Source organism: Mangifera indica, chromosome 6 (genome assembly GCF_011075055.1).
Source record: "Mangifera indica cultivar Alphonso chromosome 6, CATAS_Mindica_2.1, whole genome shotgun sequence".
In the NCBI taxonomy this organism is placed as follows: domain Eukaryota; kingdom Viridiplantae; phylum Streptophyta; class Magnoliopsida; order Sapindales; family Anacardiaceae; genus Mangifera; species Mangifera indica.
Genome location: NC_058142.1, coordinates 1,557,122 through 1,568,926, shown reverse-complemented (window position 1 = coordinate 1,568,926; position 11,805 = coordinate 1,557,122). Strand labels below are relative to the sequence as shown.

At 35.7% G+C, this 11,805-nt stretch overlaps 3 protein-coding genes across 8 annotated transcripts; 1 reads left to right on the top strand and 2 right to left on the bottom strand.

The window, feature by feature from the left end:
* Positions 1–266: 266 nt before the first annotated feature.
* On the bottom strand, positions 267–3,623 carry LOC123219116 (coatomer subunit zeta-1-like). Its single transcript, XM_044640868.1, has 6 exons — positions 3,479–3,623; positions 2,777–2,936; positions 2,002–2,149; positions 1,832–1,909; positions 704–788; positions 267–588 (listed from the first exon to the last, which is right to left on the bottom strand). Exons 1-6 carry the CDS (start codon positions 3,479–3,481, stop codon positions 529–531), a joined length of 534 nt encoding a protein of 177 aa, XP_044496803.1. The 5' UTR covers positions 3,482–3,623; the 3' UTR covers positions 267–528.
* A 132-nt stretch (positions 3,624–3,755) lies between these two features.
* Positions 3,756–6,163, top strand: LOC123219115 (pterin-4-alpha-carbinolamine dehydratase 2, mitochondrial-like). The gene is made up of 7 exons (XM_044640867.1): positions 3,756–3,937; positions 4,069–4,115; positions 4,614–4,708; positions 5,223–5,308; positions 5,383–5,506; positions 5,603–5,671; positions 5,837–6,163. The coding sequence occupies exons 1-7, from the start codon at positions 3,890–3,892 to the stop codon at positions 5,923–5,925; spliced, it is 558 nt and encodes a 185-aa protein (XP_044496802.1). The 5' UTR covers positions 3,756–3,889; the 3' UTR covers positions 5,926–6,163.
* An 881-nt stretch (positions 6,164–7,044) lies between these two features.
* LOC123219114 (probable methyltransferase At1g29790) lies at positions 7,045–10,743 on the bottom strand. Of its 6 annotated transcripts, XR_006502817.1 has the most exons (3): positions 9,455–10,743; positions 7,218–7,463; positions 7,045–7,092 (listed from the first exon to the last, which is right to left on the bottom strand). XR_006502817.1 is itself a non-coding variant. In XM_044640861.1 (2 exons), exon 1 carries the CDS (start codon positions 10,590–10,592, stop codon positions 9,477–9,479), a length of 1,116 nt encoding a protein of 371 aa, XP_044496796.1. In that variant the 5' UTR covers positions 10,593–10,743; the 3' UTR covers positions 7,045–7,463; positions 9,455–9,476. The 6 variants fall into 6 exon arrangements, 5 of the variants coding, with proteins under 5 accessions (XP_044496796.1, XP_044496798.1, XP_044496799.1 ...); XM_044640861.1 differs by having other exon boundaries at positions 7,045–7,463; XM_044640863.1 differs by having other exon boundaries at positions 7,045–7,389.
* Between the last annotated feature and the right edge of the window lie 1,062 nt (positions 10,744–11,805).

Sequence of the window (11,805 nt, the reverse complement as noted above, 5' to 3'; positions counted from 1 at the left end):
TAATTTATAAAATTTAAATATAATTTCTTTTTAAATTAGAAAGTTTATATATAATTTTATCAGTTTAAACTATCTCAAATACCAGCTAACGACTTTTCAATTCGGTGGGCTAGAATTGAGTTTGTCTTGATGTGAATAAGTTGGCTTGAGCGAAAGATTTTCCAATTTTGTGAGCCCACCTCAAGTTGGTACACAAAGCAACAGGCTAAAAAGCATTTTTAACTCCTCTGACAAGTCTATGTAGCTTCCATTGGTATACAAAACAATAGGGTAAAAACCATTTTAATTCCTCTGACAGGCACACTGCCCTGCTCTGTGTGTTTTATGTTCAGATCAATTGAAGTTTACATAACTATAAAAAAAGGTTAAAAATGCAAAAAAGCCAACAAATTGTTACTTTCGCCAACAAAAATAGCAGCATCATCCACCCGGTTTAAGAAAGCAACACTAAAACAATCTGATGCCTGTAAACCCAGTAAACAGGTACATAGTAAAATTTCAGAATTTCAAAAACAAGTCTCTGATCTCTCACTTAAGAAGGGATCTTGTTAAATGTTCCCGAGCAGTGGCCAATGCTTGACTAATTGTCTGAAAAAAAAAAATTTACAAGTTAAATACGAGGGCAATATGTCATCTATTTGTTACCCTATTTTGATAATTTCGTTTTGTAAGATAAAGGAGTTGAGTTTCGCGTTCAACTAACCTGCTCAGATAAAGGAGCTCCAGCATCCATACTATGACTTGCAACCTTCCCCGCGATAACATTTGCATCCGTTTCAAGAATAATACTGCAAGGAATGTTAAATAAAATTGTTAAATGGCAGAGATTTCAGTCAGCTGCTTTAAAAGGATGAATACAAACCCCGAGCATAGTGAAGTTATGATTAAACATGTAATCACAGTTGACACAGCTATGTATGCAAGTTTTATTTCTTGTTGAAATGTACCATGTACTAAAAGGAAATGGTGTTTTATGGTACAATATATTGACTTTACTAATTTTTGAGACTTCAAGTGCAAAATGTGCTGCACGATTAGTAACTTCGCAAAAAAATAAAATGAAATAAAATAATATATAAAATTAAGGGATGCCTAAAAACCAACAAATTTCACAAATTTATCCAAATCCAGGACAAGAAAAAGTAAACAAATACAATTAGGATCAAAAGTAGTAATCCTGTTTAGAGGAACCCAAAAAACTAAGTGTCTTAGGGTTGGATTTGTTTCGAACCAAGTCTGAACAAGACACGGTTCGAAATTAGCTCAAATCCAAAAGAGACAACCCCAAATTGGCTCAAGATCGACAAGCTGAGACTAGAACTCAGTTTGAAAACAATTTAACTTTGGATTCGATGCGATCCCAACTTGAATTGCTCGGATCAAATGCAACCTTAGAGTGTATAAATAATCTCAATCCACCCATCAAGAGTTTTTTTCTCCAACTTACAATATTGATGCAAAATGGCATTCCCATTATCCATCTAAGAACCCATAATAGGTAAGCTCAATCAAAAATGAAAAATCAAGTAGCCCTACCTCCCAAACTAAAAGCTAAAAATGAAAATACCGATGACAATTTCAAATTGTGATGCCAAAGTAATACTCATTGATTCATTATTTGTTTACAACATTGGTGCTTTTGAGTAACAAGGTATCCTAAATTTTCACCAAGACCTTAGCCTAACATATCCTTAAATTCCAGTTTCAGAAGACAATATGAGCCCAAGACACGGCTTGAACAAGCTAAGAAGTTTAAAAATTAAAAAAAAAAAAAAATCATGCACACACATAAAAATGAATAAGATTTAACAAATAATAGCAAGTTACATACCCGCCATCAACAATTTCATCAAGGCATAACAAAATGAGATCTAAGTTCTCAAGAGCCTCCTTCTTGTCTACATTACCTCTGTAGCAAAGAATAATTAAAATAGATGTTATAAATTACTAAATATGACATGAATGCATATAAAGAAATGTGGCAAGTATTATGCTAAAAACCTTAGGAGAAGGCCAACTGCATCAAAAAAACCCTGAAGAACTGTGGCCAAGATCAGCTCATTTTCATCTTCATCCCCGGTAACAAAAAAGTGAAGATCTTGAACAAACTTGTAAACAATAATGTTGCTTTCCAACATAGTTATCTCCGCTGCAGAAGCAGAAATACCAACAGTTTAGCAGGAAATAATAATATCCAAAGATTACAGGATAGACTAACAAATGTCCTTGTTCAACCATTAAAACCAATGAAACATAAATAACACCAAATCCTATGCAACTTAGTGAACAGCAAGCAGCAATTGAAAATCTAATCATGCACAGACATAAACTTCTAAATTTCTCTTAACAAATGATACTTGTAACAGAAACAGGCTTATCTAGCGACTCAAGTCCACAGGCTTATCTAGCAACTCAAGTCCACAATACAAATGGTGTCCTACAAGTATCAATCATGCAACAACAGAATACACTCGTAAGCTACTTTGTATGTTTCTACTCTATGTATGTGAACCATAGAATGTATGATTCCCACCAAATAAAAACAAAAAGGAATTCAAGATACAAGTATATTACTTCTGTATGAGCATAGAAATCAATACCGGGTAGGAGGAATCTGAAATATCAAAACCACACTACACATGCACAAAAGGGATCTAATAGTGATGAGAAGAATAGGCTAATAGACAGAAGCAAACATCTGCAGGCAAACACACAGATGCACAAGGAACAATCAAAATGAAAACCCTTAACAGAAAACCAAATGCAAATAGTTTACCTTCAGTCCGAGCATTGGTCTTCTGCGTCTTAGTAAATACCAATTTCTCAAAAGCTTCCTTTGCAGCATTGGTTGGCCAATCACCTGAGTAATACTTGACAGCTACACGTTTCCCTTCAGAATCCAGGAGGAGAATATTCTTTATGGAAGGACACGACTCCTACAAAAAGAAAAAACTCAAATCATTCTTTATCTTGAAACCCATTCATATCATATCTTTCACTCCTCAAGAGTTAATCATAAACGACCCAAATCTCAACCACTTCGCCTAGTACCCCTAATGCCCATTTTCATAATGCCAGCAACATCCTCTTAAACGGATCGGTTAAGCCAATCTTTATCTAATGTTATAGTTAATGATTCACATTTTTGGATTTATAAGATTATGATTAAAATCATTCAGTAATGATCAAAATTCACAATACTTTCGAAACTGTATATCCCAGGTCATTCATAAAACACAAGATCTACTATGTCTTAGCGAACGAAAACTTAGATCTCCCTAAAATTTCTCACAAAATAATAAGCGAAATAGAGAAGAAAAAGAAAGCAACCCAATTGACATCTCAAGTAAACAAGCTGAGATCTGAATCACAGACATCTAGAACCGAGCGTCACCAACTAGATTTCATGGAAAAAGAAAAATTACAGTACAATTTAGAATAGAGCGAGAAATAAGGGAACGAATAATACGAAACTGACCATTCGTTGCTGCGGGAAACTTTGTAGTCTGAAATTAATTTGGAGCTTCAAGTCTACGAAGACTGAAATAATAAGCAAATGGCATGGACTACAAAGGCGGAGCGAGCACCAAAATGGAAAAGAAAGAGAAAATTACCTGTTTCCACCCACTGTTTGGCCTAAAATCATTTATACACTTTGATGACTTAAAAATACTATTCCCACCCACGGTTCTCTACTTTACATCTTTTTTTAACCCCTTATAATTTGTATTGTTTGTTTTCTATCCATTGAGTTTACCTCAGTTGCGTAAAATATCAATTAAAAATAGTACTCTGAACACAGGAGCCAGAAAGCAATCGAGAAGCAGCCACGTCTTCGTGTGGTTCTGTAACGCCTACATCGCCGCTCTTTTAGCTCTACATTCATCCCATGGCTCGGTTGCTTCAACCCCACCTCCTTTCTCTCTCTAAAACTCAGGTACACTCACATCCTCTCTCTCTCTAAAACTCAGGTACACTCACATCCTCTCTCTCTCTTACTCTTTCTAGAGCTCTTCTGTGAATTAATTTGAATATGATTTTATTTTATTTTTATCTATTATTTTGCAGGGGCCATTCGATTCAATATTTCGAACCCTCTTTTGGCCTCATGGACGGTACTCTGTATTACCCTTGTTTCATTTTTGTTTTTTTTGTTTTTTTTTTTTATTGATGGGTTGTTGATTTGATTCATGTTTGCACATTGCCCTTTGTTCTTTGCTCTTTTTGGGCTTTCATTTAGAATTTGGAAACTGTTCATTTTTTTCGGATTTGCTTGTTTTGTTTATTATTCTTTTAATAGGATAGATGCTCTTAAACTCAGTATCAAGCTTGCATGATATTTTTGTGAGCTTGATGAGTTTTGAGATGAAATTTGAATGAAAAGTTGGGAGGTGGAGTGGAATCTTAAAGTTGGGTAGAGAGCTTTTGGTCTTGTTGTTAATAGATATTTAGGATCTCTCCTAGTGCTTATTGTTTTTTAGGAAAATTGCTCTTGTTTTTCACTTCACCTTTTCTGCATCTCTTTTTTTTTCCGTTCAGTTAAGTTTCTATATATATGGTCTTTTACTTGAGATTCCTATTATTCAAAGATAAATATTTACATTTACATACAGCAATTCTCGAGTAACTGAGATAGTACGAGGTCGTGTGGGATTGTTACCGAATGAAAACAAACTATATGGATTTAGAACCTTTTGCACTAGTGAAGGTGCGTGATGACATTTCAACATATTGTGATATGATCACAGACACAATTTATTTTTCAAGATCTTTTCAATGGCTTACAGTTGGAATAATCAGAACGAGAAATTTTGTGCATATTGTTCTTTTATTTTGTACTTATCAGTGAATTCGAGAAACATATAAGAGTAAGACAGTGTTCAACTGATAATTAGATTGTACGTGTGGGTGGGCTTATATATTTGTCACTTATCTTGCTAAACCAGAACTAATTTTCACTGTGAATCCTGGCTGTTTCATTCTAAAAGAAATTAATTGTATGCAAGTAGGATATGAATATCAATCCTCGCATACTATATTCAAAGTTTACTTGAGTGAATAGAACCTATGCTTGTATGGTAAGTTGCTGGCCCTTGGCTTTAGTGGGATTCCTTTTTTACATTCTCTGAGATTAGATTTTGGTCATAGTAGTTTTGTGGTAGCATGCATTTAAAGGAGCAAGTTTTTTTGTATCTTCTAATAGACTTTTTTGATAATGCTAGATTTGACGACTAAAAAGTGTGTACCATGCAACGCAAAAGAAATGCGCCCCATGGCCGAAGAAAGTGCACATCATCTAATTCCTAAGGTTGGCTCTTAAAATTTTATTCTGACTCTGATTTTGTACGAATATATATCTCATAAATGTTAAACGTTTTTTAGGTAGAAGGTTGGAATTTGGTGAAAGAAGATGGTATTTTAAAGCTAAATCGGTCATGGAAAGTGAAGAGCTTTACCAAAGGAATGGACTTCTTTAAGTTTGTAGCCAATGTTGCTGAAGCAGAAGGCAATTTCAACCTATATTTGACAGACTGATGATGTCTATCTAGTAAATATTATTTTTTAACTCACATAGATAAGCATCAATATTGTGTCAATGCAGGTCATCATCCAGATCTTCATCTCGTTGGATGGAATAATGTCAAAATTGAGATATGGACTCATGCAGTTGGTAATAATTTTTTCTTGTTTTTATACTCTTTTTTTTTCCTGTTATAATTATCCTCCTTGTTTATTTATTTATTCATTTTGGTTCGTTGGAGGGAGATTTGCAATTTTTGGCGTCATTGAACTGTGAAAATGGACATACATCTTATGACATACTATGTATGCGCAGGTGGACTGACAGAAAATGACTTCATACTTGCTGCTAAGATCAACAAACTTGACCTGCACCATCTGCTGAGGAAAAAGGTTTCAGCTTGAGTAGTTGATATGAGTTGCGCTAGCTTTCTCGACTTCTACGAATAAAACCCCATGTCAAATAATTTTTGTTCCATCTTCATACTTTGTTAACTAAGTACCAGTCGCAAGTATCTTGTGTTTTCCCTTTCCAATAATGGATCTCCCTGAGTAACATGATAATTGTTGTAAAAGCTTTTCTCCTTTAGGCTTCAGGATCTTGATTGCTTTTCTCATTAAGATTTCTGCCTCTTTCTCTTAAGGATTCTCCCTGGGTGGTAAGACCGCAATTATCATGCCACATTCAACTTTAAGGTTTTGATTTTTATTTCCCAGATAGATTGCAACCCAGCTTTTGGTCATGAGAGGGCCAATGGTTTATGGGCAAACGCATGCCAAAACTAGTTGTTGGTCTAGGCTCAAGGGACTAGATTGCTCCTTAAACACGTGCTTTTGGATTTAATTTGTTGTAAATCTACATTCGCTTCTTTTTCTTTTGTTATTTTTTACCTGACAAGATTTTGATATTAAAATCACTCACTTTAACATACTGCATATTTCAAACGAGGTTCAACTCTCAGGCAGGCCCTTCATCCCTATTTGTGGTGAAAAAAAGATTGTTATTGTCTGTTTAGCTGGATATGAAAATTACTCACTTTAACATACTGCAAATTTCAAACGAGGTTCAACTCTCAGGCAAGCCCTTCATCCCTATTTGTGGCGAAAAAAAGATTGTTATTGTCTGTTGAGCCCACAGAATCTACTTCTCTCACGGCCAACTTCCTCCCCAGGGAAAAAGGAGGAGCAAAATGAAGAAAAATGACTTCCCCCACCATCTGACACTGCATGGTCTGCATTACTCAAGTCAATTTTCATATATGCCCACTTTTGTGTTCCAAGTTGTATAATGGCCTGGATTATACCACTAATTGGGTGCCTGAATAAAATCAAGTTACCCACTTAGCGGATAAGTCATCGAAATGGATGGAGTTGCTTTCAGAGTGGAATATAAAGAGGATGCAACAATACTTCTGTTTCCTCTCCTTTTGGGGTAGGTTTCCCCAGCTTTACAACATGAATGGAATTGGAATCGAAATCGATACCTTTCTCTGTGGCCTTGTGCCACCACATGCATATACCCACTTTAAGAATAACTTTACTAGCATAGATTTAATTGCCAACCAGAAGGCTCTGCATATTTGTTTGTAAACAATTAACCAGAATTATGTCCTCTAACAAGCAGTTATAATAAACCAATCACATAATTTAAAATTAAAGGAGAAAAAAAAACAAAGGCTTACAGCCGGCATTTTTACCAGATTTCTTGTGATTATACACCCGGCTGTAGTCTCAGTTCTACAATCTTTACCACATTGCTTTTATCCATCTACATTTGTAGTGGTATCCAAGACATGAGGCTCCATTATCTAAGAGGGGTACTGAATTCTCAAGAGAAAAATCTGGTTCCCGTATTTAAGCAGGGGAAATCTGACAGCTAATACCTTTCCTTTGGTCAACAATGTAAAGTAGAACCTCAAAAACAACAGGAATGCACTGTGTTTCTGTATAAATATGAATTCACAGAAGGTAAAGAAAAACAAGGGTTAGCATTTTGTGTCTGATATGAGACTAAAAGACTCAAGAAGCCCCTGTGATGAGATCCTTGGTGAAGATATATACCAAAACCTTCTTATAAATGAGTTAATCAGATTGGGAATGTTTTTGGGTTTTGGCTTTGATACCTCTTTGTTCGCAAGAACCAAAACAAACAACTCAAAATGAAACCTATTTTCTTCCTGTGCGTTTGAAATGGGATTATGTACAAAAAGAAACTATAACATGATCATCAACACAAATTAATCACCAAATTGAATAACACAAGCCAATATAAAGTCATTTACAGCTTATGACACCAAATTTACAGCGACATTCAAGATAACAATAAAAAACCTAAGCCCTTTCAATTTTTCTCGTTACGGACTTCCCCTGACTGCGTTTTCTTTTCCTTCAAGCATTTTGAGGTGTTGGGTTTTTTCAGAGTGTGGACAAAAAACCCCATGTTTACAGTTCAAAGCAAATAATCACAATTTTCTGGAATAATCATCAACAGAAGTCACAAAATGCAACACCAAGTGTTCAGCTTCACATAGCATAATCATAAAGTGTTAATCAAATCAAGAATACTTAATATTCTAAAGTTGAGAATATGGGACATGAGTTCTATGTGCTTTTCCATATAAACAATGAAAAAAAGTTTTAGAAAAACCATCACATGGTCAAATGAACTCCATTCTTGCCTAATTCAGAATGGCAATTCGTGGGATCATTCTCCATTTTCTAATTTAGCCTCACACTTGTTAGACACAGAAAAACTTACTTCATGTTGCAGTTGCACCTGTTGAAATTTATCTCAATTGAGGATAAATATTGTGCGAAGAACCAAGAGCACTGCTCTCTTGATGATTTATTATTGATTGATGAGCCTATGATATTAAACTAGAAAAACCTTAGCTTTTACACATTAATATCAACAAATATATTGATATTGGATTTAGATCCCTCTGGCATTTTCCACTTTTGGTTTTCCGTTTAAGTTAAGGTCTCAATTTTCAAAGATGTTTTTTTTATATTGTTTATATTCTTAGATTTTTTAGCTATTGATCATGATAATTGTGTTGTGTTGATTAGTAGGGAAAAGAAATTTAATTTGCATTGTTCGTATTTGTTCTTCCTAACATAAGGTTTGTTTGTCATTCCTAAAAATTTGAACCTAAACACCACCAGCTAGTATGATGTTGCCCAGCCCCTTATCAATGTTTTTCAAATCCAAACCAGGCATTGACCCCATGATGGGCTGGTCTATGTCAACTGGCAGTAAGACCAATGTACTAATTAGATAAAAATTAAAAATCATATTCAAAACAATTTTGACTATTTAATCATTATATATAAAACCTAGAATACATTTGCACAAACAATGAAAACAAATTTAGTCTGATGGCACACGCAAACCATTTTAATTGATGAAGTACTAGGTTTAAGTCCTAACAAATAAAAATATCTTATTTTACAGTCAAAACATTCAGCGTGGCCTGATGGTGTTGCTCACGCCATGAAACGGTTGGCACTTAGGTAAATTTCCAGTTGAACTGTGAACCACTGGATTTGGGCCAGTTTAACCGTGGTTCATCCCAGCTCAAAGTGGCCAACCAAGTTTAAGAGCTACAACCTTTACCTGAGGTTTGACAACTACAATATTCATGTTTTCTAAAACATGAATCGAAGTCCTGCCCTGCTGAAATACTCTTAGCACAGCACAATCCAGTAAAAAAGAAAGATCTAAGTTTCTTCGATAATGTGCAGGCATTAAATTCACAGATTCACTACAACAAATAGAACATGCCATTGGCAATCAATTTAACCATTTTCATCCCAAAACAGAACTAACCACTAAAAAAAGGAAACAAATGAAACTAATTTTAAGAAAAGTTCAAAAAATGCAGATCCAGTTCAAAAGCATCGACATATTTATCATTAAATTAAGGAAATGTACCTCAAACTCCATTGCTTGATTGTCACTTTGAAACAGGCTTCTGCAAAAGAGCAGTCAAGTAAACATCTCCAGTCTTGGCATTCTTTGTAGCAGTTGCCCACTTCACCTTCTTGTAACCCAATTTCCCAATCAACGGTCCATAAACCTTCTCAAGATCCACTTCTTTACTGAAAAACCGATCCAGCCATAGGTACCCACCGGCCCTCAGCACTCTATCGACATCATAAAACAAAAAATCCATCATTGTCAAAGGTATCCACCTATTCACCGCGTGCCCACATCTCACAAGATCCACCACCCCATCAAAAATAGGTAGCCGCTGCTGCAACGGCACGTGCAGAGGCACAAGCCCTCTTAAAGCCACAGCCTCACTATAGGGTGCACCGAGATTCATAGTTGTGGTAAGCACAGTAACATTATAAAGCTTCATTCTTGCTGCAAAAGAGCCAGTAGCACCACCCACATCAACCCCGAGTCTTATAACAAAGTTTGCAGCTTTAGCTATCTGAAACAACTGTGGAACTGGGAGATCCAGCTCAGTTTTGAAATTTAAAAAGGATGAGCTTTTTTCACTAGCGGGATCAAACCCAAGATTGGGATTTTGTTTCACAAGACAAGAAAAGCTTTTACAATTGTAATTAGTCCAAATAACATTAGAGTCAAGAAGAGGGCCAAAAGGGTTTAACGCCAAGGAAGAGGAGGGTTTAGGTGGGGTCCTCGAGAAACAGCGGCGGCGAGGCAGCGGGTGGCAGCCGCGGAGAATAAGAGTCTCTTGAAGCTGGGTGTCAAGCGGGCACAAAGTGAAGGGAGTGTAGCTCATGTACTGATGAATAAGGTCAGGGTGGTTGTGACAAGAGGAAGCAATGGGGGAGAGGCGAGAGTAGAGAAGGAGATCTTGGGGAATGGTGGAGGCAGAGGTTGAGGTGGTGGTGGTGGGAGGAGGTTGGTGGCGCGTGAGGTGGTTAATAGTGGCGCGTATTGTTTGGAGTTGATGGAGAAGCTGATCAGGGACTTGTTGGGGAGTTGGAGGCTTTGGAGAAGAGAGAAGAGAAGTGGAGGAGAGGTGGTAGAGAGAGAGAATGTTGGTGGCCACCATGGCGAGAAGAAGAACCAAATTCAAGCCCATGGTGAAACCCATTTTGTTCGGAAACTCGAGCTCTCGATCTAAGTAACTTTCGATCAATTTGTTCTGGTTTCAGTTCGTCTGGGATTTAGAGCTTCAAAAAGTTTAGGTGGTTTTGTTTCACATGTTGAGTCAGTGACTGTCACTGAGCCGTACTACATCTATTCATGATATTTCTTTTAGCAGTGAGAGTTTTGATTGAGTGTAGTTGTGTGCAATTTGAGTTCCCATTTGGAAACACCTGTAGCCGTTCGATAGCTTACGTGGGTGGGTCCGTGTAAGGTTGGCTAATACTACATAGACAAATAGATTATCTTATTCGACTGGTAATGGCTACTGCAGATCTAGATTTTGTTGGGATCCAAAGGGCCAAAAAAGTAATTTCAAGTTGAATGGATTTGTGATTTGGAAATTTAGATTAAGTGTATTAACAAATAGCATTAATACAAATATTTATATAAAGGTCAAATGATTTATTCCCGCTCAAGCTAGGTAAATTTTAAAAATTTAAATACTTATTTATTAGTTAATAAAATTTATTAAATTTAAATATATAATTATTATTTAATTAATAATATTAAAAATAATAAAATTTTATCTTATTTTTTTGTCTTAACGCTAAAAATTTATAATTTTTTTTAGTCTAAATTTTAAAAAGTTATATTTTCCTCTTTAGAGTTTAATTATCTTTTATATATTTTTTGGCTAGCTTCTCCATCTTTGACCATCGTCTTCAACCCAATCTCTCTCTCTTCTAACATTGAGCAACACTCTCTCTTAAAAGACTATGTGTTCAATGAAGATAAAGACAAAGTTTTCCTTTCGATGATCTTTGTCTTTGTTGTGTTCTCTCTCCTAAAAGATTGACCTAGTCTAATACAAACTAAAGTTTTGGTCATTCATTTCAGAAGACTTCCAAGATCCAATCTATGTGTTCAACGAAGACAAAATCTTTCATTCAACAATTTGTGTTCGTTTCAGTTTGTCGTGTTCGCTTCAATCTTATGAGAGAGAAAATGTTGCTCATCTTCGGGAGGGAGGGAGACTAGGCTAAAGACTGTGGCCAAAGATGGAGAAGTTGGTCGAAAAAACCCAATGGGAGAAAATGTAATTTTTCAAAGGCCAAAAGACTTATTCCCACCCAAAGTATGCTATTATCTAAAAGTTTCCCTTGTTAATTTTGAAAATCTCATTTACCTACTCATAAACAGTTAAAATTAACGGAACC